General features: G+C 41.1%; 1 protein-coding gene and 1 long non-coding RNA gene across 11 annotated transcripts in view; one reads left to right on the forward strand and one right to left on the reverse strand.

Moving 5' to 3' along the window:
• The window catches only part of CEP112 (centrosomal protein 112), a 217,089-nt gene that overhangs the window by 185,632 nt on the left and 4,220 nt on the right, over positions 1–27,237 (forward strand). For 4 of the 5 annotated variants that reach the window (XM_081899606.1, XM_081899608.1, XM_081899609.1 and 1 more), the window contains 2 exons: positions 8,051–8,140; positions 24,108–24,209. In XM_081899606.1, the coding sequence (XP_081755732.1) occupies positions 8,051–8,140; positions 24,108–24,209 (192 nt within the window). Of the gene's footprint in view, positions 1–8,050; positions 8,141–24,107; positions 24,210–27,237 lie in introns of those variants that run through there. The other variant, XR_014165305.1, reaches the window with a different exon arrangement.
• The window catches only part of LOC309363555, a 76,328-nt gene that overhangs the window by 19,881 nt on the left and 29,210 nt on the right, over positions 1–27,237 (reverse strand). The window contains exon 3 of one of the 6 annotated variants that reach the window (XR_014165395.1): positions 25,399–26,628. The exons of the other annotated variants lie outside the window; for them this stretch is intronic. This is a non-coding gene — a long non-coding RNA (uncharacterized lncRNA). Of the gene's footprint in view, positions 1–25,398; positions 26,629–27,237 lie in introns of those variants that run through there. 6 annotated transcript variants of the gene reach the window in all.

A 27,237-nucleotide genomic window follows, 5' to 3' on the forward strand; every position in this document is an offset into this window, starting at 1 on the left:
CAACATAGACCTTCCAAGGCAGCAATATTTGTTTCTGTGCTATTCCCAGCTCACCTAAACAGGGGAAGAGTCCCACTTTTCACACAAAAACTGCACTTGGGTGAGGGGAGCTGAAATTCCCCTTCAAGCCCTTTTCTCCTAAACTACCTCCCTTTAAACCCCAATTCTTTTAAGCCCTGGTGCAGGATGTGGTTGGGCATTGGCAGCCCAGGCTTTCTCCTGTCATCCTGGCAATGGGCTGCGTTGGCTCTCTCTCTCAACATCGCATCAGAAGAAAGCCTTGGATATTTCCACAGGCAGAAAATATCCACACACAACATGGCACTTAGGATTTCCACCGCCTCTTTAATAATAATAATAATAATAATAATTTTTTATTTATACCCCGCCCTCCCCAGCCAAGGCCGGGCTCAGAGCGGCTTACAAGCAATAATAAAAACAAGATGAATAATTACAACTTAAAAACAAAAATAGAATACATTAAAATAATGGAACATTAAAATATTAAAATGTAGCCTCATCGCAGGAGGAGAAGGAAAAGAAAGGGGGGGAAAGAGAGGGAGGGAATCAAATTGGCTCCAAGCCAAAGGCCAGGCGGAACAACTCTGTCTTACAGGCCCTGCGGAAAGAAATCAGATCCTGCAGGGCCCTGGTCTCATGAGGCAGAGCGTTCCACCAGGTCGGAGCCAGAGTTGAAAAGGCCCTGGCTCTGGTGGAAGCCAATCTAACTTCCTTAGGGCCTGGGACCACTAGGGTGTTGTTATTTATGGACCTTGAGGCTCTCCGTGGGGCATACCAGGAGAGGCGGTCCCGTAGGTACGAGGGTCCTAGGCCGTGAAGGGCTTTAAAGGTCAAAATCAGCACCTTAAATCTGACCCTGTACTCCACCGGGAGCCAGTGCAGCTTGAAAAGCACTGGGTGAATATGCTCCCATGGCAGAGACCCCGTGAGGAGCCTCGCTGCAGCATTCTGTACCCGCTGGAGTTTCTGGGACAGCTTCAAGGGCAGCCCCGCATAGAGCGAATTACAGTAGTCAAGCCTGGAGATGACCGTCGCATGGATCACTGTGGCCAGGTCGGGGCGGGAAAGGTAAGGGACCAACTGCTTGATGCGGCGAAGGTGGGAAAATGTCGCCTTGGCTGCAAACAGGAAAGAACCTGACCTAGACATTCAGTTGTTATCAGGTATAAACCACTCTGTTCTTCAAAAACGTTGAAATCGAAATCGAAAGAACCCTTGATAAGTGAATTTAAATTTCCTCCCTTTTATGCTAACTGCTCTGGTACACTGAGCTATATAATTTATATCCCTATAAATTCCTTCTGACCTTTCCTAGCTCTGGCATTTTAATTATTTGCCATTGACTTTCGCTCAGGATTTCAGCAAGCTACATATGCTCAATCTCTTGCAGAAAGAAACAGGGGGGAAAGAATAGATTGTGGGAGGATGCTATCAATTTTATGAAGATAATGTTAAATTGCAGCTGCTTCAGCTGATGTTCTCGCTTGCAAAACTTGTTGCCAAACATTTCTGACTGCAGCAACTTGAATTTAACCTAGATTGAATATCCACGCATTTGGTCTGTTAAGTACATTATGAATCAGAGGGAATTTTGAGTGAATTAAACTCCCAAACATTTACAAGTGCTATCATGTCAAGCTTATTCATGTGGTAATGAAAAGTTTCCCTCCTCTTTCAAATACCAAGCCTAATACCCGATCATAGCCAACATTCCTTTAGGGCTTTTCCAGTGATGTCGGCCCACACCATAATTGTGCCAACCCCAATATAATGGTGGTAGCATTATAATCCTGCCACCCAAATACAGTCAGGGAGGAGCCTTGCTAGGTGGAGTTATAACGCTGCTCGTGTACTGTGATTTATTTATTTGTACCAGTCAGGGGAAATGTGTGCTGCAGACATGGCTGTGAAGCTAAGTAATACCACTAAATAGTATAATTAACTTTCTTTTAGCCCCGTTTGCCTTGCAGTTCTATTGAAAAAGGAAAATGCTGTTCTGAGCTTCTTGATAGAGGGTTAGGAAGCAAACATAAACAACTATATTTCTCATTGTTTTTGCAGGCCTCACAGTAGGTCTAAGTAGTTAAACCTCTCCCTTCCAAGTTATCTTAAAGTGCTGTGGAGAGCCGTTTGGGTGGGTATATCTGTGATATTTCTCAATATAGATCTATATGCAAAGAAGTATTGCTTGCGTTCAATCAATTTCTCCAAGTTAAGCACTCACAATGTTAGATCTTAGAATTCAATCAAACCGTTTCACTTTCACATTTTGTACAAAATTTATGAAATTGTTACCAAGTAGATGTTTTAATGACTCCATATCAAAACTACTCTGGTGTCCTATCTGCCTGAATAGCGTTTTAAATCTGTTTTTAAAATCTGCTGACCCAACTAATCACCTGTTTTTTGTTTGTTTTTAAGCATAGTTAATTGCCATGTTGGTGAATGAAAAATCTGAAAAGTCAGTCAGAATAATGCTTTCTCTACAACATTGTAAGAGAGTTTTGGAAGGCATTCTGAAGGAAAACAAGACCTTTAGGTGCATATCAGTCAAGATGCTGATGGGAAACTCCCTTGCCCACAAGTGTCAGAACTCCTCTTAATAATCTTCCAGTAATAGTATCTGGAAAACCAGCATAGGGACAGTGAGACCACAGGAAGCATATAGCAAAATCATTATTTGTACCTGCTTTTAAAACTTGCTTTTGATTCAAATGTTGTAGCCACACATGGAAGCTTTTAAAAATTCGCTTCTACCTGATAACTGCTCCACAGGAAAACCATAGCATTTTTAAGTGGGTCAGTTTAATTAAGTAGAGAATCTCATGCCAGTGCCAGCTGCCAGAAATGCACAGCTCCAAGTAAACCTAGTTGATCTCCATGGTTAGCAGTTTACAAATGTAACTTCATGTTGAGTGATTAACCATATGTGGTGGTAAAAATTAAATAAATTCTGAGAGCTACTTTTGGCGTCATTGTTTGCCAACAAAACGTGCTTAATGAACAGAACCAATGGCTCCATTCATGTGAAAATGCAGTCGAACCTAGGTTCTCTAACGGCTTAGTTGTCAAACAAATTGGCTTCCGGACACCGAAAACCTGGAAGCAAGTGTTCCAGTTTTTGAACGTTTTTTGGAAGCCAAACATCTGACGCGGCTTCCGCTTGAGTGCAGGAAGCTCTTGCAGCCAATCGGAAGCTGCGCCTCTGTTTTCGAACAGTTTGGGGAGTCGAACAGACTTCTGGAACAGATTAAGTTTGAGAACCATGGTCCCACTGTATTGTTCTCAGCCTTGCTCTGCATCACAGTTTATCTCTTTTAGTGGAGACTGGATTCCTTGATAGTGGTAGGTCATAGGATCATCAATGAGAAAGTTGCATGGATGCTCAGTTCCAACAAAACCATTTTCCTCTGTATACTCACAAGGAAAAAAACCACCAAAGAGCCACCCCACCATGGCTGCCAGTTTTGACCTTGATGATAGTATTATAACTGCAAGGCATTGTTCTATGCTGTATTTAATAATAAAGTATTAGGTGCAAGAGAAAATGTAATAAATCAAAGGTTTATCATTTATCTGGTTTCCCCCCACTTATATCAATATATCAAAGTGATTATGCCTTTTCCATAACTCTATAGTGCACTCACATTGTTACAGGAGTAGAGCTTATCTCATTTACATTTTTAAGTGCCTTTCAAAGTATGGAATATCTGTGCTAGAAAGCAAAACATTGCACTTCCTTGTTCTCTGGCCAATACAAAGCACATCCAAGGTCAGGTATGGTGTAAACCTTCAACAGCAAACATATTTGCTTGTCATTTGAAAGCCAACTTGGCTGAAATAAAAAGCTATCTTTATAGCAGTGATGCAAGTCATCTCTGCAGCTGAGAGAATCTGATTAATACTTGTTCCTTGCACAGTGTAACTTTTAGTCATTATTTATCCCTTGAGGATAACCCATCAGTCACTTTCATAATTCCATAGTGCTGGTATCATTCCATCAGACTTTATTTTTAAGCGACACTGTATGGTCCATCCCAACTAGTCATTTAACAGGAATCTGTAGGCTTTGGGTTTTAAAGGTTTGAACCTGAATGGTGTGTTTTTTTCCTGAAAAAAATGCCTAGTGTATTATTGAGCAGTTGAAACTAGTGCAGTAAGCTTTTTTTTTGCTGAATCATGACTTCTGAACCTTAATTCTACATTTAATTTTCAAAAGATGCTATACTGTGTTTCCAGAAAAAGCTGCCAAGTGCTGCTTATTACATTTTTAAATGTATCCTGCTTTATGAAAGGAAGGCTAGCATATTAACTGCAGCAGAGGGCATGCAGGTTTCTGGATTAATATCCACAGCCCGAATCTCTCACTTGTATTTCCCCAGCCCATTAACTCAAATTGCTTGCAAAATGTAGCATGTCAGTGATGCATCCAATAGTTCTTATTAAGAATCTGATTTATAAAGTATATCTGGTCTTTAGTGATGGGATTAGGTCTTTAGCGATGGAAACTGTAAATGACATACTTTCCCAAACTGGAGAAAAACTGACCAGATTGTAGGTTGTGCATCTTTATCCTGGAGCAGAATTGATGTCCCAGATTAATTTACATCTTGCAGGTGTCTTCTAGTGTCTGTCAAGTTGCTCTTCTTTAATAAAATGCACTCCTTTCTTTCATGTATGGGGAAAATTTCCTAGCTAACAGTGACCTTAAAGAGACCAGATAGGAAGGGCAACTGCCTTCCTTTTTCAAATGCAAAGCTATTGCATGTGAAGTAGCACCCTATTTTCTGAAGACCAATGTACCATCTATATATTTGGGGAAATGGTTTGCCCATTTGCTTGTATTCTGTGAGTTTGGACGCCTCTCAAGATATTGTCACCAAACTTTGCATGGGATTCCCAAGGTGGGGCCAGCAGTCTTTGTGGATGTTTGAACACTGGCTGCCATTTTGAACTGAATCTGAATTTGCCAATAAATTGACATGTCAACAGACTGCGTAAAAATTCTTCTGTCAGTTGTTAAACCATATGTGTCCTCATTTGTGAATTGTGATATTATTTTGAAGATGTATTTTAATATGGATATTATTAACAAAACGACTACATAAAGCTTCTTGTCAAATCCAAACTATTCTCTGGGCAAATTAAAATAAGAATGCACACAAACTTCTTTCTGTATAGTTAAAGTACACTTTTCCCGCTGATACGTGCCACAGCTTTTAATTCCCAGTTCTACTTTTGGCACATCTCTTAGCAGTCTTAATTCCCATAATCCAGATCATAGCGCACCACTGGAAGAGCAACAACGATGCCAAAAGTTACACCATGCCACCATTTAGAAATCCCGGGAAGTTGGAATGTAAAGTTCATTCCTTTCCCATTTACGCATATTATCTTTTTAGAATGATAATGATCCCAGGGGATAGTCTGAAGGCATACGATGGGGCAACTTTGCTGGAGTTCAGCATAGTCAGCCTGCTCTCATTAGTTGCATCAGACCTGTAATATGCATAACTTGTGGCAATTTATTTCAAACAAGTTTGAAGCCCATTCTTTACTCCATTATTTAGCTTTTTGGAAGCACTTGGTAGAGGGTGGAGGAACCAAAAGCACACAGATAATTAAAAAGTTCAGATGCTGTAATTTGTATGCTGTTAATTACTGATACAGTGTCATACTGCTGTTGAAAAGTAGGAGCATGTATGAATTTGGCGGACCCAGAACTTCAGAAGAGCATGGTACAACAACTGAGCCTTTTCACCTCATTGCCCAATGTAATGAAAGGGATGTGGGGACAAAAGACGGCGTTACAGACCTTTCTTTTAACTGCCCTAACCTTGGTTCCTTTGGCAGCAAATGTTGCAACATGTGTTTTATGGTGGACTTCCATTATGGCACGCTGTGTATGTATGTAATGTATAACAATATGGAATTGTTAACATCTGAAGCTCTCTCGGTGTCGATTAAGGTTTTTGGCATCATAATATGTTAAAGCTTTACAGCATTAATGCTTTCAAGTTAATTCTTGGAATCACTTCAGAACAATTATGCAAGGACTATCAGAAGTATTTCTCTTATCTTATCTGGATAGCCATTTTATCCTGTAAAAGATTTAAGCCTACTCTGCTCTGTTAATTGTCTAAGAGTTAGAAAGGGGATGATGTTAGATCTTTGTACTGCAAGTTATTTTAGTTGCTTCCAGTAGGATTAAAGGTTTTGCTCATTGAGAAGGAAGTGCTAAGTGTGCCACAAGCACTCAAATGAATCACGTCCTATGTTTTCTAGTTTATCCAGTCTACATTTTTTAGTGGGCAATGAGATAGAATTCAGAGATAGTGATGAGATAGTAATGTTCAGAGGTTTAAGTCCAATTCAAAGAAGAAGAAGAAGAGAAGAAGAGTTTGGATTTGATATCCCGCTTTATCACTACCCGAAGGAGTCTCAAAGCGGCTCACAATCTCCTTTTCCCATCTTCCCCCACAATAAACACTCTGTGAGGTGAGTGAGGCTGAGAGACCTCAAGAAGTGTGACTGGCCCAAGGTCACCCAGCAGCTGCAGGTGGAGGAGCGGAGACTTGAACCCGGTTCCCCAGATTACGAGTCTGCCGCTCTTAACCACTACACCATACTGGCTCTCATGCAGTCCATTGCAAACTGCACATTCATTGCAAATTCCACATTCTATTATTAATCTCAGGGAGCAGCATTCAAAGTTGCACATCCATAGAAGGATTTCTCTTTGTGCAACAGAATTTTCCTCCATCCCTTCCCCTGGTGTGCCCCCCAAATCTGCTGGTGGGGAGGGGTGTACTCCAACCCTCCGGAACAAATCTGGGGAAGAGAGGAAAGGAAAGTCTCATTGTGTATTGCACACAACTATCTAACTGACACAGGTGGCACTGTGGGTTAAACCACAGAGCCTAGGACTTGCCAATAAGAAGGTCAGCAGTTCGAATCCCCGCGACATGGTGAGCTCCCGTTGCTCGGTCCCTGCTCCTGCCCACCTAGCAGTTCGAAAGCACATCAAAGTGCAAGTAGATAAATAGGTACCGCTCCGGCGGGAAGGTAAACGGTGTTTCCATGTGCTGCTCTGGTTCACCAGAAGTCATGCTGGCCACATGACCCGGAAGCTGTATGTTGGCTCCCTTGGCCAATAAAGCGAGATGAGTGCCGCAAGCCCAGAGTCGGCCACGACTGGATCTAATGGTCAGGGGTCCCTTTACCTTTATCTAACTGAATGCTTCCCACAGTCTGTTATCAAGGACACATTTCGCTCTTACATCTGAAAAAGATTGTTTACTTTGAAAACCTAGAATCCACTTTCTATCTAGTTGGACCATTTCTCCAACTAGCTCAGTATTTTCCATACAGGCTGGTAGGAGTTCTCAGGGGTTTCTGATAGAAATATTCTCCCAGCCTTAGAGACTGAACCCTGGAAAGTGCTGCATGCAAGGCATGTGCCTAAGTGTTGAACTTCTGATTCTCGTTACACTGGATTGTTGGAGAGAGCCTACCTTTTGTGTGTGAGAGAGTTGATGTTCTCGGTGTTGCCCTCTGACTGGAGGGAGGCAAACCCAGAGCAAGACCCATGCAGAGACCCAACTCTGTGCATACGAAATGAATGCTTAAACTAGAAGCAATGGAAGGAACTTGCAATACAGCTGATGAGGACATGGAAAAGAATTTACCATTCCACTCCCCACAGGGAAATGAGACCAGGTCAGAGCCATGGATCATATAAATGAGCAGGCTCCTTTGCAGGCTCCTGGAAGCCTGTTGTTGTTGTTCCCATGACTTGCCAGCAGTCCTAAAGGACACCAGTGTGCCTTGTTTTAACAAATACAACTGCTATCAGTGCTGCTGTAGAAAGGAATTAATGAAAAGAAAGCTAATGGAGGCCACCACTCTGTTTGTCATTGCGGAATGCAGAAGACCCATGAGTTAAGCTTTCAGATGTTGCATTCATTCCATTTTGTTTCTTTCTGATCTTAAGAATGTTCATATCTGCTTTGTTTTGATATTTTTTCAGGGCTTGCAGGATGAAATTGAAACCTACTGCAATCAGGTTCGCTCTGTTCAAAAGAAGTTACAGCACAGAGATCTGGAGACACAGGAACAGGTAAAATGTTGTTGCTTGATAGATTTCTGCCCTTGGGCAGGGAGACTGTACGTATACTGGAAAACAATTTCTTGCTTGAAAACGCAACCACATTTTTGGCTGAATTTTCAGTGTGCTTTATATTTGTTTTTGTTCATAGAAAAAGAATTAAACTGTCTGTACCCTGGGGACAGGTTTTTATGTAGTTTTGTCTTTTTCAACCCAGTATTTCAGCTACTTTATGCTGTCAAATGATACATATTTATTTGTAAATGGCAATACTATTTGTAATATATGTTTTTAGGTATTTATTCAGGTGGGCAATTTAACAATTTTCAGAAATCCTATACAGGTGGCAAACATTTCACACAGGGCTTCTGTTTTTGACCTCCATGCATATTGGCAGAGCATGTATAAGTGCAGCCAACCCCCTTACGCCCCCTATTACTCCCCCATTCTGCCTACTTCGAGGTCCAAAAGGATCCACGCATTGGTGATCGAGCATCAGTTGGATGTGCCTGAAAAGGTTGATGCCTTTACACACCAAATAAAACTTTTAAGTAGAGATAAAATCATATTAACTATATGACATTCTCTTGCCCTCTTCTCTTGTATATTAAGTGCTTCTTCAAATGAGACATGTTATATTCAGATGTAGTGTTAAACCATGATTTAGCGTCACAAGGATCAACAGGTGAGAGGCCTTCCCTTCCTTGATGCATGGGGGAAAGATGTTTAAAGCTTCTGACCATCAGTTTTGAACAAAAACTCACAGAAGTTTTAAACTTTTCTCCCTTGAAGGGTGGGGAAGTGGAAAGGGAACATTCAAGTCTAAAGACCAGGGTTGTTCATGGTCATAATGCTAAAACATGCTGAATAAATAGGAGTGAGTATGACTTGGGAATGCAAAAGGTAAGTACTGGAACACTGCTTTCCCCCCACGCATCCTACTCCTGATGAAGTGACTTGTGGGTTTCAAGTGCTATATAGATGAAAAACAAAACTTTTATTTAAAGGGGCATATGAAATATCATCCTGAGCTTTTAAGGCTGCAGTTGTACTGTGCACACTTACCGGGGGAGAGACATTGAACATTGAACTTAGACATCTGATTAGACATGTAGAATTGGGCAACACAAGAAATACTGCGGTGTAAAAGAGAATAAAGAAATACTTATTCTTAGAGCCATGATATTTAGCCATGGACCCTTTGCTTGTTATGAGGATTAAAAAGTTTCTTTCTTTACAACCCCACATGTAAAGTTTTCGGTTTTTGGTCCAATGCCAAAATATTTGCTGTTCATTCTTAACTCTGTATACTTTGCATAGTTATATTGCAAGAACAGTTATCAGATAATCTGAAAGATTCTTTTTCCATGAGTAATGCTGTGGCTGTTTGCATATTTAAAAGAGAGAAAATGTTTTCTGAGGGAGCGGTTCATTGTTTAAGGAAATTAACCAACTCTCTGATTCCTGATTTTTATACTTTCATGTTTATCATTCATTACCTTCTACTTCATATAGTCTATTATCCCTGCATTTTGTACAGCAAGGGGGCTAGAATTATGTGGGGTTTAAAGTATCACACTAGGACTTGAGAGAACTTGGTTCAAATACCCATTCGGCTGTGTAGTTATCACTATTTCTCAACGTAACCTATCTCAGTAAGTTAACATGATAATATGATGGGATGGTATAAAGTTGTATGCCACCCTGAGATCCTTGGAGAAAGAACAGGCTGAAAGGTAGTACATAATAAATCCTAGGTGTCCTTTAACAGTTGCCAAAAATTCTGCCAAGACTAATTTTTATGCAGGCTTCCCATTTCCCCATTCCGTTCATCTTTCTGATCTTTATCTGCTACCTATAACTCATAATTCCTTCTACCATTCTTAGTTATACATAAATGTCCACACGTTTTATAACAAATGGGAGTTAAGTAGCGGTGCTGATAATAAGGTTATATGCATGTACAACAAATGAGAAGTTGCTGTGATGTGTTCCGATGGATTAAGCCCAGCTGCTTTTATCAGTCAGTGGCTTTGTGGGGTTTGCTATGGTTGACTGGGGAGGGTGTAGGTTGGCTGCCATTGACGATCTGATCAACCATTTCTTGGAGGAGTTACGCAACATTCTGGAAATGGGTTGAACTGCATGTGAACAGTCATGTGATACCCACAAACCCATTGTGTTCTACTCCAACTCATGGTAGACTCTGAGTATGATTTGACACTGGATACAACCCATTTTCTCCATGCTCTGTCCTGGAGGGGAATAGGTACACTAGTCAACAGCTCACTGGGTGTACTTCCAGCACACTGTTGTTTCCTATGTACATCTACATGCCACCTAGGTAAAGGTAAAGGGACCCCTGACCATTAGGTCCAGTCATGACCAACTCTGGGGTTGCAGCACTCATCTCTTTTATTGGCCGAGGGAGCCGGCATACAGCTTCCGGGTCATGTGGCCAGCATGACTAAGCCGCTTCTGGCAAACCAGAGCAGCACACGGAAACGCCGTTTACCTTCCCGCCAAAGTGGTACCTATTTATCTACTTGTACTTTGACGTGCTTTCGAACTGCTAAGTTGGCAGGAGCAGGGACCGAGCAACGGGAGCTCACCCCATTGTGGGGATTCAAACTACTGACCTTCTGATTGGCAAGTCCTAGGCTCTGTGGTTTAACCCACAATGCCACCGCATCCTATGCCACCTAATCGGTCAGTAAATCAGCACATGTAAAAAGTGTTCCTTAATACCATGACAAATACTTTGTATGTTCAGCAGAGGAGAATAAAAACAAAAATGGGGATTTGAAACAAATTTTGGGGGAGATGCTCTTCTATTAGCTGCCTTCTCCCTCCCTACTATAGTTTCTAACTCCTGATTCACTGGAGAGTTCATCTGATGTCTATCACTCAGTGATACACGGCTAAGAATATACATACAGCAGGATGATATGGGAATAAGTTGAAGAATCCTGAAATGGTAGAATGGACTGTGTGTCTCATACACACACACACACACAGAGAGAGAGAGAGAGAGAGAGAGAGAGAGAGAGAGAGAGAGAATAGTAGCCCATTCCAGTTCAGCTAATTAACAGCCATGATAATTAAAGCACATCCTTAGTACTTTCCCCCCTAAGTGTACCAAATATTATTGTCTTGATAACACATTTTCTAAAGGTTCACAATTTGCCTTGGCACAATTACAAAAGGCAATTTCCTGGGCCTTTGCAAGTCTGTTTTGAGTGAGAGAAATGCAGGTTTAAATGGCTGCTGTTTTTCATTAAAAGGAAAACTCTTGTGTTTTGATTCTATAACAAACAAATGAATGAGACATGAAAAAAAATTGTTGTGTTTTTAATTAAAAACACAAGGCTGTTTCTCATTATTTCCTGTTGGGTGGTATCTTGGTTCTTCATGTTTGCCTTGTTTTTAGATGAGGCAACTCTCTAACTTTGTGCTCATGTCTCACAAGTTCACTAGAGGGCAAACTACACATTACTCTTCAGCCATGTGTAATGATGGCCCTGTGGCCTCCTTCAGTGCTGCAAAGTAAGTTCAGAACACAGGTGGGGTTACAAGCATTGGTGAGGGAGGGGAAAGTTTAGGGCTGTAAACAGTTAAGCACTTGCTTCACTCCGGTCGCTTCTCTGATGCCTGTCACCCCTGCTAGGAAGAATACACCATTAGTGCTTCATTACACAGACATGGCTATATTGTATTGTGTCATTTCTTCTTCAGATGAATGCACTTTTGCTTGGCCTTCATCTTAGCAGCATGCAAGGCATTAGCTTTCCCCACTGTGCATGTGAGAAATATTTTTAAACTTCTGTTAAATTTAATAGAATGGATCTCTAAAAAAGGCAGTATTGCTAAGCAAAATTGCCGGACCTAAATGTGGCTTCTGAAACTAGAAACCGAAGGAAAGTTTGACAGCTAAAACTTTTGACAGACACTAGTCAAAAAGGGATCTCTGCCTGAATGTACACAATCGCTAAGATCTCCCTTCTGTAGTTCCACCTTTATATCTCTGAAGACATTTAATCTAGGACAAGTCCCCAAAGCATCTTAAATAGAAGATAATTGGTCCCAAACTGAAAATCAAATATAAATAATTTGTGAATATTATTAAAAGAATAAGGATAAGTTCCACTATCATTTCCACATTCTTTAATATTTATTTTGAAATAAATTCAAACACAAGAAAATGGAGGCTTGAATATGTTGTTGTCTAGAAATAGAGTGAAGTCTGTTTAGAAAATACTGATTCCATTTCATTCCAAAGTGCAAAATGAAAACAGAAGTGATAATTGCAAGAGAAATATGATTCAATGGCACATTGAGTTTGCCAGTTGAATGTTTATTATTCTAACTTAAGTTATTTTTTTGACCACTGGGTGTTTACAGTCTTCAGCCTAACTTGTCTGTGTCTATTCCAATTAAATAAATGTGTTCTCACACAACAGTGATGCATCGTTTGAAAAATTTGATTGCTAATCATAGAGAACATTTGCCACATCTTCTTATTAAAGGAAATGTGATTGGTCGCAGGTTATGGATATAATAAGTTAAATCATCATGCTTATATTATAATGGATCCTCTTGCTGCCTGTTTTAGTGGTTTAGACAGTAGGTATCAAATTTCTCTGAGACATTCTATTCTTTTACTTGTCGGTTGATCTCAAGATTGGTCTTGTCAGGTGCTAGAGGGCTCAGACTATGTTAAAACTTTAGAGACACTGGAAACAGCCCAATTGATTGAAATTATATGAAGGGAAAATGGGGAAGGGGACTGTTCACATCAATATCACTAATGGATAAGTAAAAACCATGTATTGTCCATTAGATGAATACTGTGATTCTGTATTACTGGGTAGAACTTGTTTCTGTAACAACTCTATATAAGTGAAAGATAAAGGAAAGTAGAACCTTAAGTTGACTATCCAATTTTTCCTATCCACCACCATCCCATTTCCAGACCAAGTCAAGGACAGATGACAACTTGAGACAGCCCCATGGTTGTCATAGAGGCCATGAAGTCCTGAGCCAGAACATGGATGTTGAAATCAACCAGAGCTATCATTCTTAATTCCTCCAGCACACTCCTGAGATTACTTCCACCAGCTCAGTCAGAGAAGCTACTGGGCATCAGGGTAGATGGTACACTAGTAACAGCCCTCCCTAGCAGCGCTGTAGCTATTGGAGGGCTAGCTGGGTTTTTTTGCTCTGGGTGAAGCCTCCAGAGGGGCACCATTGAGGCTCCCAACCTCTGTGTGTGTGTGCACGCGCAAATGCACATGGTGGTCTTTGGCCAATCACCAGGTGCAGGCCCTCACAGCCAGCTTCAAGATAGGGGTTTCCTGGTGATGGAGATGGAAGTTGATGGATCTCAGCTACACTCCACTCCCATACTGGCCCTTGCAAGCTCTCTTGGTGTTGCCCAAAAGTATCTGAGTAAGCGCAGTGCACTCACCCAAGTCTCAGAAAAACACACCCAGATCAGCACCCAGGATGAGTGAGGTCTTGTTGTGTATTGCTCTGGTGTTAAGCAACAGCACACAAGAGACTAGTGGCTGGCTAAGTGTCTTTGTAGCAACAGGGACAATTTGATTTCACAATCTGCAACGAATGTATATAGTAGAATCACCAAACACGGGAAATGAGGGCTAGGATCATTTTCTAAGCCCTTTTTTCCAGTCCTTTTATCTAAGTGGAAAGATACCAAAGTGGGTAGAGAGTTCTTGTACAAGCAGAACATTGCCAAAGAGGCCAACAGAGGTAAATGGTAGCTACAAAGAAGTGAACCTTGATAATCAGGCACAGTCTCAGAAAAGTACAAAGGTGAGCGTGCAGCTGCTGTGGCAAAGAACAGATAGTTAACGTGATTTGAGCAGCTGGAAATAGGAAGTGGAAAGAGGGGATAAGGGAGATAGAAAAGGCATGTAAACAAAGTTGAAAGGCACTGAGTAAACTTGCTTAAAAGGAAGAGAGTGAAATTTTGATAAGAATATTAAGTGACTGTGCCAGTGTTCCAGCATTGATGAGATGTTCTGCAATTTCAGTTATTTATTTTCCTTATTAGAAAAGGACACGTTGGAAGATACAGCTTTTCTTTTTACACAATGAATCATTTTGCAGAACCATAGAGACAATTGAAGGATTTGTCTCCTTTCATGGGGCAGAATTATTTGCAATAGTTTAGAATGGGGCTGCCTGAGCTGGGCTATTCAGTAAAGAAAAAATGTGGTAATGGAAACACAAATGCAAAAATGGGCATCAGTAGACAAGAAGTGTGGTAGGTTCCTGATAGCTCTTCATCAGGAACAATATTTTAGCTGTCTAATGAAGTAGTGCTGAATTTCTCAACCAATGGGGTAATTCTTACAGAAAGCCTCATACATATGCTAACACAGGAGACAAAAATTCTATTGTTAACCAGCAATATATTTGCAGCGCTGATTTCCTGCAGGGTACATTAGCAAAAAACCTGAAGTGTTGGAAGCAGGGTTGTCGTCGTTTTTACAATCAAGCAATATATAAACTGTCTGGAGTAAATATCGAGAAAAAACAAGGATCTTTACCCCTACATTAGTAGCATAAACGCTGCAATGGAGACTGTAAATTCCAAGCTGGTATTTCGGCTAATAATGACTATTTGGTGGTGGCGTGTTTTAAAGTTAATGTCTGCAGCCCTACTCAAAGCTTGCACAACACAACTTCAGCCATAGCAGAAGTGGACAATCAGTAATGTCTTAGGCAGGAACAAAAAATTAAGTCCAAAGTAAATGCAGAAAAGTAACTAAGCTATTAACTGAAATTAATATGTATCTAAATCACCAAATCTGCTACATACAAAGTATGGGATCTATGTAGGGCTTTTCTCTCTTTTTTGCAGTGGGATGGGAAGGAGGCCAGGATTCTATGATACTTGCAGCTGGTTGGGACATAATTTATTCTCCAACAGGCCACTTCTTAAAATTATACTTTGATCCTAAAACATTTCACTGGGCTTTATTTCAATCCTGTTTTAATTGAGCCAATAAACAGTGTATGACTTTTATTGGTTATAATTCTGAGCCACCATTTCACTCTCAAGTTGACTTGCTTGTCGGTTCTTCTCTGATGAAGCCTCAGTTCCTCCTACAGTGACCAGCCAAGGATTTTCTATGGCGTCTCTGCTTATTTTGACCTTGAGGAAGTAATGCATCTTGACTTTAGGTTCCCGTGTATATAGATGGAAATAATATTGGTTGAGAAGGGATTGTAGCACATGATTAAGAACATGATTAAGAATATTTTTCAGGTTTTTATTTTAGTGAATGTCTATTTTAAATTCCCTGCAACTGCGGAATTTTAGCTGAAATTGTTAGACACCCCCTCCCCAGCTGTACCCTGTGAGAAGCATTGGAGAACAGTATGATATGTCTGTCTGAAATTGAGAGTTAAATTGATACCCTGTCCTTTTCCAAGAAGGGGACTTATAACATGAGAGCATAAGTAATTTATTTAACTCTCGCCTTCAGAACAGTTTCTTAACCTGAAACTGTTCTTAACCTGAAGCACCACTTTAGCTAATGGGGCCTCCTGCTGCTGCTGCGCCCCAGAGCACGATTTCTGTTCTCATCCTGAAGCAAAGTTCTTAACCCGAGGTACTATTTCTGGGTTAGTAGAATCTGTAACCTGAAATGTCTGTAACCCGAGGTACCACTGTACTGAGAAAGAATTGGGCCATGTTCTGTTCACGGGTCAGGAACTGTGACCCCTCCATATGCTGTTGGATTTCCAACTGCCATCAGCTCCATCTAGCATGGCTAATGAACAAGGGTGATTGGAGCTGTAGTGCAAGAACATCGGGGGGACGACACAGGTTTCCAATACCTGATCTGCTCCCTCCTGCACAACAGCTCTTTGTTAGATGGGAATCCATATTTGGAGTCACTGTACCCCGACCAAGCACCCAAGCACTGCCTTCCATGCTTTGCAAAGAAGTACAAGCTACCTCCACCAAGAGCATTCTGCAAGTTGTGAGGGTGGATCATGCCCTTGCCTACTATGATCTTATATACATGGGCATTTAATTTTGAACTTGTTTAGGAACTGTCCATGTAAGGAACTGTTTGATTGATTCATTCATTCATTCCTGTCTCTTACTGTCCTAGGAGAGGTGTGGGGAATCTTTTGCCCTCCAGATATTGCTGAATGACAACCTCCATCATCCAATGCTTGCTGTGGCTGATGGGAATTGTAATTCACCTCTGACCTATGCTCTTGTCAGATCAGTTACCCCAGAGTGGCTAAGAAAGACAGAGAGACAGAACTCATTACCTCTAAGAGAAGTGAAATGGCTCTCTCTCCTGCCAACCACCCTGCTATTCTCGGTGCTTATCTTCGCTGATAACATAGTTTGAGAGCTAGTGAATAGTTAATAATGAATATATACTGGTACAGATTGGCTGCTTGGAAATAATCTGAGCCTTTTGGGGGAGGCCAGATGAAAAACTTAAATAACACAATCCCCAACTCAACACCAGTAGCAAATGTAGAACCCTAGGTTCTTATGGTAAAACTCTGCAACTGTTCTTTGGCTGCCTAGGTCATATTGTTTGGGGGAGTATTCCAAGGGTATTATGGAGGCTCCCTCCTTCATTTCTTGAGGAGGGATGCATATTGCGAAACATATTGTGCAACACATCTATCATCTCATGATAGAAGACCTTCAGCCACCAATATATTTTCTTTCAGGAGAAGGAGCTCATTGGCAGTAAGATCCCTGCAGAGGCAATGAAGGATTCTTTACACTGGCAGAATAGTCAAGTAGCAAGTGTTTTCTGACCACAGCTATGCCATGGTGTTGAGTGATGACTTTTATTCCTCTCCAACTCACGTAATCGCAAGAATGCTGCTGTTATGTAGCATATTGCTTCCTAAGGTTTGCTTGGCTGCTTCTCTTTGGCAGTTATGAATTATATAAACTGTAAGTGCTTAACTACAAACAGAGGATTTTCCAGGTGGGTGATCTGGTTTTAGAAAGAAAAGACCAGCAGTCACTAAAATAATACGTTTTCTTGGAGACAGGCTACATGTTCAGACAAATCACATGGTGCAGCCCTTGGGTCATACCCCTTCAGAAAGCAGGTGGGGGAATTGCATGACTGAATAAAAAAATCTCCAAATTTATGCTCTAATCCTGGGCAATCTAGTTTCTATAGGCAAGGAGTCGTGTGTGTGTGTGTGTGTGTGTGTGTGTTATGTTTGGGTTCCCCCCTGTCATGGAGGAACATTCAAACATCACGCATTATGAAGTGGTGCAGTCCCAGACAAACCGCATTACCTGATTACAGTGGTAGCTCAGGTTACATACGCTTCAGGTTACATACGCTTCAGGTTACAGACTCTGCTAACCCAGAAATAGTGCTCCAGGTTAAGAACTTTGCTTCTGGATAAGAACAGAAATCGTGCTCCAGCGGCACGGCAGCAGCAGGAGGCCCCATTAGCTAAAGTGGTGCTTCAGGTTAAGAACAGCTTCAGGTTAAGTACGGACCTCCGGAACGAATTAAGTTCTTAACCCAAGGTACCACTGTATTTCGAATATGTACTCCTTCTCTTGGATAAGGATAGGGGGCGGGATTCAGTGTCTTTTATATATTTCCTGAGTTTTATTTCATATACAATACCTTTATATATAGCTAATACAATTTAAAAAATTATTTTTGAGACTTTTAAAAGAGCTGGATATTCAATAGGCAGCAGAGAAGCCACTTGTGCCAATATGAATACTTGCTAATACTTTGGAAATGTAGTAACTTCTGGAATCATATCTTTCCCCCTTCAGTAGAGCAATGTGATACTGTGAAAGTTGCAGCCTAACCAAGGTGATGTCCCAACCCAAACTAAGACCTTTGGCTGATATTCCCTGGGGCCTTTCATCACCACCCCACTGTTACATAACCAACTGTTTGACTTCTTACACAGAGGTGTAAGTTTTGCTATTACTTTAGCCTTCCTAGGTAGGTGATACCTTTCAGTCCATAAGATCCACAAAATTACCAGATTCATAAAACACAGCACTTATTTTCTGAATGCCTGAAAATGAAAACACTGAGCTGTTCTGGTGTTTTGTTTCTTCTCAAGAAAATGTGTACCATATGTTAAGCAAACTCAAACACATTTTATTTAATGTTTTATTAGATTAAAAAAAAAAAGCAAAAAGCCCCACCCTGAGTGAATGGATGATTTATTCTGAAAAAGCTCAAATACCACACGGTTTTTAAAATGCACACATGAAGGCAGGGTGGGAAATCACACATTTAGAACAGTTCTTTACCACGCTTAAATGGGATCACATATGAACATGAGCAATGCCACCCCCACAGCCAAAGTTTTATACAAATACCATACAAGTACTGCTGAGGGCATGTGAGGCAATGATAAAGGAGAGTGCCTCTGAGCATATGCAGAGTATGTCCTTGACCACTCCTTCAGCATATATGTCTTAAGATACCACTAAGATCAAGAAGACAAGACAGGAGACTTGTATTCAAGGTCAAATGAAATGGTTCCATACATTGCGAACCGCCCTGTGATCTTCAGATGAAGGGTGGTATCCAAATCTAATCAATCAATCAATCAATTTCAAATTGTGCATAATGATTAAAAGTATACCTTCCTAGCCGTGAGGTCTGTGGTTCCAGAGACCAAGGTATAGATGAGGAGATCCCCAGTTAGAACCTAACCAATGTGATGAACTCACTAGGTGGCCTTGGGTCAGTCATGGGGAGCTTGTAGCCTTCCAGGTATTGCTGGACCATGGTTTCCAGCATCCTCGATGGTTGGCCATTCTGGTGATTGGCCACTCTCTTACTTTTGAAGTGCTTTGATCATCTGGAGCCACCCTGTTGAACGATGGTGATGATATTGGCTTAATTTTACCGTGCTGTGACAAAAGATCATTTAGATAATGTATAAGATGTGTTTTGAGCTGTTAGAAATAGGGTTCCTATTGAGGGTATTTGGCGAGCCAACATGGCCATGATGTGGGATTGAGATGATCATTCTGTGATATTATGGCAGTAGACAAAGCTGTATTGTAACTTTTGGAAGAAAAAGAAGAAGAGGAGGAGGAGGAGGAAGAGGAGGAGGAGGAGGAAGAAATAATAATGATTGTTGTTCTTAGTAGGCTCAAGACCTAGCTCCTCACCTTGTTAAAATTCCAGCCGAATCCTATGCATGTTTACTCAGATGTAATATTATCAAAATATTCAGTGCGGCTTCATCTCAGGTGTAGGAGTGCATCTTTAATCACAAAATGTTGCTCCAACAGTAATGGGATGTACATAAGTCAAGTCACAGTTCTCTGACCATTGACCTCTGATAGAAGTCATAATATAAATAAATAAAACCCCTGGGTCAAACCTAAAGCAGCCTTCCTCAACTTGGTGGCCTCCATGTGTCTAGGACTACAGCTGCCATCCATCCCAGCTTGTTTGGTCCATCATCAGAGAGGATAGGAGCTGTCTCCCTAAACATCTGAAGGGCACCAGGTTGGGAAAGACTGGCCTAAGGAAGGGGAGATCTGTTTCACATGGTGCTTTCTCCTACTTCTTTACATGTGAAGCCTGCCTGCTATGACTTCATTGCCTATCCTTTTTGTTTAACATGCATTCAAAAGATTTACATCTCTCATTATTGCTTGAATTGAAACTGCGTGTCATATTCCCTTTTGCATTTATATTTTTTATCGCATCATACTATGTTTGGCAAGATTTCCCCCCGCTTGAATATATTTGCTGGTACTTCAAGTAGGTCTTAACTTCTGTCACAGTCTTGACAATTAAACATAAATTGTATAGGTTTTGCAGATAAATGTACATCATAACTCATTTTGTTTTCAAGTAAGTTTACTTGAAGTTCTTAAGCATGTTGATTTTTAGTCCAAAGGGCAAAAGCGTTCCAGCAACTGTAACAAGTTTGTAGCTTAAAGATATGCCTCCTGCCAACCTAGCAGTTCGAAAGCATGTCAGAGTGCAAGTAGATAAATAGGTACCGCTCCGGCAGGAAGGTAAATGGCGTTTCTGTGTGCTGCTCTGGTTCGCCAGAGGCGGCTTGGTCATGCTGGCCACATGACCCGGAAGCTGTATGCCGGCTCCCTCGGCCAATAAAGCAAGATGAGCACCGCAACCCCAGAGTCGGCCACAACTGGACCTAATGGTCAGGTGTCCCTTTACCTTTACCTTATTAGCATGAAGCATCATGACACATGAACACTGTTGTAAGAACATGCGAGTTTGTAGGCTGTAACAACAATTTGTATCCAGCTCCCTTCTAATCTCCTTTTACACATCCGAGGCACAGTCCACGAATGTCACTCTTGCACATCTTTGCTAATTTGCGATTCTTCTGTTTGTTTTGAGGAATTTTATTTATTAAAAAGAAGAAGAATTGTGCAATAGAGGTTTGTGCTCCAGAGATGTCTTCTGCTTTCGGCCTCTTGTTTTCCTGCTCAGAGCAGGCTTATGAGCAAGTGTCACTTTAAAACCAATTTTAGCCCACTTTAAACCTGGAATATTTTTCTGTTGTACACTTCCACTGCCCTTTGTCGGCTTCTTTGATCTTTCCTGCCATCTTCACCAATCTAGAGCCAGTTAAAAGCCTTCAGAAAACAAGTGTAATAGTCTCATGGAGATTGCACCACTTTACAATGCCGAGAGAGAGTTTCATATATGACTCTTGTCCAACAGCAAAGAAGCCAGTACATTAGAGGGAAGATTAGACTAGAATCTTTCCAATAAGCCAGCGGCCTACATGTGGGAAGCTTCTTGCATGACAATCCATTCCGTGCAATACAGCTTAAAATGGTACAGTCCTACCACACATTTCTTTTGAAGGTTTGCTTTGGGTCTAAGTACATACAGTGTCAGCCATCCAGGGAAGGACCCCATCACTTCTGGACCGTGTCTGGCATGCTGTTGAGAACTAATTAAATGTAAAAAGTAAGCTCCAAAGTCCGTTAATGAGTTTACTGAAAGTATTCACAAATTTGATAATAGTTCTTCAGGAATAGGATACATTCACTTTTCATGAAAGGAACTAAAAGCAGAAAGAAGCTTCAGCTTAAAACTGTTTGTTTTGCCTTGACTACCTCAAACAAACTGCTAAACACAACTTCCAAAGTTTCATTTTCTCTTTGAAGTAAACTGCCAAATTACTGTTCAATCCAGTGTTCAGTGTTTCTTCATCTCACTGGCAAGAGAGTTGTGCAGCTGCTGCAACTGAACTCATTCAGCGAGTACTGTGACTCAAGTCATCCTATTTATTTAATATGAGCAGAGGTGGAAGGAAGGCGATTATGATGTGGCTATTTCAAAGCCTGTCACGAACACGCCGAAAAGAACCACTATATAAACCCAAAGTTTGCATTTAAAAAAAAACAAAAAACAGAGCAACATTTTGATTATTGGTCCTGCTTGTCAGGTAATTCAATGTTGTTTCAAAAATTCAATATACATCTTTAGTTCAGCTCAGTGATACTTTATATGCTAATGTATGTTGTTGGTTTTCTGTCAGTCTTGTGGAAGCCAGTATCTTTTATGAGTGATTGTGTCAGCTGGTGAAAGGCATGCTCAGAGCTATACATCTCAGCACCTTCCTTACACAATGGGATGGCACCCCAGTAGTTATTGAGCAAGATAATTCATTGTGTTTGAGAAACAATTATTTCTACATTCAACATGCTAATTTGGTACAAACTTCTATGCTGCTACGTGTTAGAATGTTCGGATTAATTAGTACATGAGATGATTTGCCCCATTTGAGTTTGTGAAATGTTTTAGCACTCGGCTTCAGAATGCATTGGTACTCAACTATATTTCGTTTAGTTGGTCAGTTTTATCCATTCCAACCTCCGTTCAAATAATAATGTGTCCTAAACCTACTGGAGTCTCTTCTCCTAATCAGTGAAATGGGAATGAGCATTGCAGTTTGCATAGCTAGATTGCCTCCATTGCTTTAGAGCCTTGATAGCTCAGCTGGTTAGAGCCTGGTGCTAATAATGCCAAGGTTGCAGGTTCGATCCCTGTTTGGGGCAGCTGCATATTTCTGCATTTCAAAGGATTGGACTAGATGATGCTCAGGATCCCTTCCAACGCTACAGTTCTATGGTTCTATTACACATGAAAAGGAAACGCCCCCTTTTCCAGATCAAAGGGGTGAGGAACCTTTATCTCATCCATCCCTTGTGGGCCAAGTTTTGAATGGCATGTTCTTAATCAGCCTTACTTGTCCAAAGAGGAAGGGGGAGAGTTGCATAGGCCTTCCTTTTGTTCTGAAAAGCAACAACTCTGTCAGACCGTAGTCGGTTTGAATGCATTTTATTTCAAAGTTTTGCTCTGAATGTCTGAGGCTGATGAAGAACTGACCACAGCAAAGCTGACTTCCAGCATTCCTGTCAGATCCTAAATGTAAGGCCTGAGGATTGTAGTCTACAAGCCAAACCTTTTCTTTTTCTCTTCTCTGGGAATGACCATGTAGGCACGAAAGGATGAAGCGTTCACAGGCAGGATGCAGCCCTGTTGCTTTCCCCAAAAACAGTTAAGCCAGTAAGAGTCATATTTCAATGGCTTTGTATTTCCATGGCATTATTCACTCTTACCTGTAGAGAAAGACGCCACAAACTCTTCAAGATGCCCAAAAAGTTTTCTCAAATTAGCTTGAATTCTCATGGAATATTGAATCTTAGCATAAGTTTTGAGGTCACCGAAGGAACCCTCTATTCATACGATCTTTAAAAACGATTTGATGTTTTAAAAGGGAAGGGAAACCTTCCTTAAGAGAGGGCTTTTGCTTTTATTCATTTATACTTTAAAAGCATTGTGGGGACAGTAGGACAATTATTATTATTATTTTGCTCAGCTGCCATATTAATATGATTGGGAATTGAAGGAGCATCAAGGAGTGTCTTGTAGGGTTTATTTTTTTTTCCTGCTAGGGAGATGTCTTTAAAATACTGTGTTGGCTATCATTAGGTCATTCGCTATTTTAGCTTTATTTAGCTTTATTACTCTACTGAAGGATACTTAATAGCACTGGAAAGCAGTCCCAAAATATCCAGGATGCAAAGGGGGGGGGGGGGAACAACACACACAATAAAACCGTTCTTGTAACTTTTCTATATATTTAAAAGGGGATACGTTGTAATAGAAAAAATATGCACTCCACCTTTGCTATGAGAAGGATGGAAGAAAAAACAGCATGTGGGCCAGGCCTTGAAAAAAGAACAGATTCAGTGCTGAGTGAGTAGGAGCAGGAAGTGACTGCACTTGGGTTTTGGGAGACTGTACCTGCAGTAATTTATTCAGTTTTTATGTCTTAGTTTTTGGTGGGAGAGACACAAGATGTGTAAAAAGCTCATCTTGGCATCTTTGACACGGTTCTGCAGCCGTTATTTAAGACTCTGAAAACAAGTTGAAGTTGACCATTTCAGTTCTAAACAACTTGAGATAATCACTTACCGTATATTTTGCTCTATAAGACTCACTTTTTCCCTCCTAAAAAGTAAGAGGAAATGTGTGTGCATCTTATGGAGCGAATGCAGGCTGCGCGGCTATCCCAGAAGCCAGAACAGCAAGAGGGATCGCTGCTTTCACTGCACAGCAATCCCTTTTGCTGTTCTGGCTTCTGAGATTCAGGATATTTTTTTTCTTGCTTTGCTCCTCCAAAAACTAGGTGCGTCTTGTGGTCTGGTGCATCTTATAGAGTGAAAAATACAGTAATTGAATGTAGAGAAGGAGACAACCTTGATTTGTCATGTGAGAGTACTCAGAGATCCTTCAGTTTAATGGAACACAACACAATTGTTTTTTTGTATATCTATACACCCTGCATATAGATTTGATGAATGTGGAGTTCAGAGTGGGAAAAGTAGGCTGTGACAGCTCCCAACTGTGTGACCTCCTATTAGCTATGTAAATGCTCATATCTTTGGTTTCAGATGACTTCTATACGGCAGGAATATGAAACCAAACTCAAAGGTCTGATGCCAGCATCTGTGAGACAAGAACTTGAAGACACAATTATTTCGCTAAAATCTCAGGTAAAATCTGAAACGTCCCTCTCTTTGTAAGACTGGAACTGTGCACATCCTGACATTTGACGGTTCCAAGAATTGTCAATATATTTAATGGCACACAGCATCCCAGTTTGGCCAGCAGTTGTACATAGTCCTAGTTTTGGTTTCTTTTCCAGCGTGTTTTTCACCAGAATGGCTGATACTGTGGCTGAATCATTACTGCTGTATATGCAGTAGAATCATATGGGAAGAAGTCAAATTATCCTTTTGGGGTTCATTAAAAATTCCCTAAAAGATAGAGCATGTTCCTTAAGGTAAAGGGACCCTGACCATTAGGTCCAGTCGTGACCAACTCTGGGGTTGCAGCGTTCATCTCGCTTTATTGGCCGAGGGATCCGGTGTACAGCTTCCGGGTCATGTAGCCAGCATGACTAAGCCGCTTCTGGCAAACCAGAGCAGCACACAGAAACACGGTTTACCTTCCCACCGGAGCGGTGCCTATTTATCTACTTGCACTTTGACGTGCTTTCGAACTGCTAGGTTGGCAGGAGCAGGGACCAAGCAACGGGAGCTCACCCCGTCGCGGGGATTGAACCGCCGACCTTCTGATCGGCAAGCCCTAGGCTCTGTGGTTTAACCCACAGCGCAACAGGTAGGTTAATTTTTACAATGCTGCTATGCTTTCCACCATGAGGACCCAATTGAGGAAGACAGTGGCACACTTCTGCAGTAAGACATTACTGACACACAAAAATGGGGCTTGTGCTCTCTGGTTCATTTTACCTATTTATCACTATGTTTATATTGCACCTTTCCTACGAGCAGTTCAGGGTGCGATGTGATGCTCTCCTACACCCCATTTGACCCTCACAACAACCCTGCGAAGTAGGTTAGACTGAGACGCTGAGAGTGGCCCAAGATCAATCAGGGAGCTTCATGGCTGAGTAGGGATTTTAACCCTGGTCCGACCCTCTAACCCAGGGTTTCTCAAACTTGGGTCTCCAGCTGTTGTTGGACTACAACTCCCATCATCCCTAACTAGTAGGACCAGTGTTCAGGGATGATGGGGACTGTCATCCAAAAAACAGCTGGAGACCCAAGTTTGGGAAACTTTGCTCTAACCCAATGACAGGGAACCTGCAAACCTCCATATGTTGTTGGACTCTCGACTCCCATCATCCCTGAGCATTGGTCATGTAGGGGTAGCCATCCCTACTCCAACCATGGCACGACAGGGATTGCCTCTGTGTATCTATAGGAGCGTCTCCACCCCCATTTTTCAGCCCTGACTCTGAGGTCCAGCACCCAGGGCCTTCTGGCAGTTCCCTCACTGCGAGAAGTGAGGTTACAGGGAACCAGGCAGAGGGCCTTCTTGGTAGTGGCGCCCGCCCTGTGGAACGCCCTCCCACCAGATGTCAAAGAGAACAACAACTACCAGACTTTTAGAAGACATCTGAAGGCAGCCCTGTTTAGGGAAGTTTTTAAGGATCAATGTTTTATTGTGGTTTTAATATTCTGTTGGGAGCTGCCCAGAGTGGCTGGGGAAACCCAGCCAGATGGGCAGGGTATAAATTTATTATTGTTGTTGTTGTTGTTGTTGTATGTGAGTGCAGGCAGGGTGTAGGGATCAGGAGAATAAGAAGGGTGTAGAATAAGGAGGCACAGAGTGGCTGAATACAGTTCAGCTTGGCTGCAATGTTCAGTCCACTGCTGAGTGTACAACAAGCATTCCGATACTATGATATACTCATTCATTTTGGAGCAGGATCCTTTAGGAGCCATTTGCGCTCTACTTGGAGAAACTTGAAATACTTTGCTGCTCTCACATTCCTTTAATTCCAGAGCTTTTCAGGGGATGATCAAAAGGTTAAAATGGATATTTGTTATATGAGTTCCCACTGAATGAGGAGAGGAAACCTTTAATTTAAAAAATGTTAAAAAATCATTTTTCCACATATTTATTTGGTAAAATATTAGTTTGAAATGAGTTATTTTCTCGCTATAATTTCTGGCACATAAGACATTGGATGAAACACCACCAACTTTGAAGACAGGAGGAGCTCCATTAGAAAGAAACTTGCTGTTAATTTTGCTTTTAGCCTCTGTTTATAAATACATAAGAGAAATAAAAATGGAACATTATATGGGATATCTGTGACCGAAAAGTTCTGGGTCCCCACTTGCCAATCATAACAGGAGTTTTATAATTTCTAGAGGGAATGTCTTAGTAGCAAAAATATGGCATCTTAAAGACCAACAAAGTTATCATGGCATAAGCTGCTATTGGGCTACAGTCCATGGAAACTTACACTGTAATAAATTTGTCTCAGTACAATTCTAACCATGTATTAGAAGTGGAGTTAGGATTGCAGCCTTGGTCCCCAGGGCTCCAGAAGACTCTTAGAAGCTTTTGCTTGTGAGAACAAATTTCTATTGGAATTCACTGCAAAATAAATAAATATTTACTTACTTAACTTAATAAATTTCTATACTTCCCTACATCCGAGGATCACAGTAACAAAACAAAAAAAAATGACATATATATATATCGTATTTTTCGCTCTATAAGACGCACAAGACCACAAGACGCACCTAGTTTTTGGAGGAGGAAAAAATATATTCTGAATCTCAGAAGCCAGAACAGCAAGAGGGGTTGCTGCGCAGTGAAAGCAGTGATCCCTCTTGCTGTTCTGGCTTCTGGGATAGCTGCGCAGCCTGCATTCGTTCCATAAGACGCACACACATTTCCCCTTACTTTTTAGGAGGGAAAAAGTGAGTCTTATAGAGCAAAAAATACGGTATATAGGAGTTAAGAATTTAAGTAGGAAACCTATTTTAAGTTAATAAGTGTGCTTATCTAATAATTTTGCCAGTACAAAACATTGAAGAGGTGACAACTGGAAAAATCTGCAGCTTCCCCTGTAGTGAAGTTTGGAGTTGTTTGGTTTCTTTTTTCTTTTTCTTTTTTTAATGAAATCTGATTTCCACCTGCAGGGCTTTTGTGAGTATACACAGCATTTCAAAGGAGCAAAAGTCACTCCAGACTCCTAAT

Source organism: Podarcis melisellensis (assembly GCF_964234715.1).
Source record: "Podarcis melisellensis genome assembly, chromosome: 2".
Lineage (NCBI taxonomy): Eukaryota > Metazoa > Chordata > Lepidosauria > Squamata > Lacertidae > Podarcis > Podarcis melisellensis.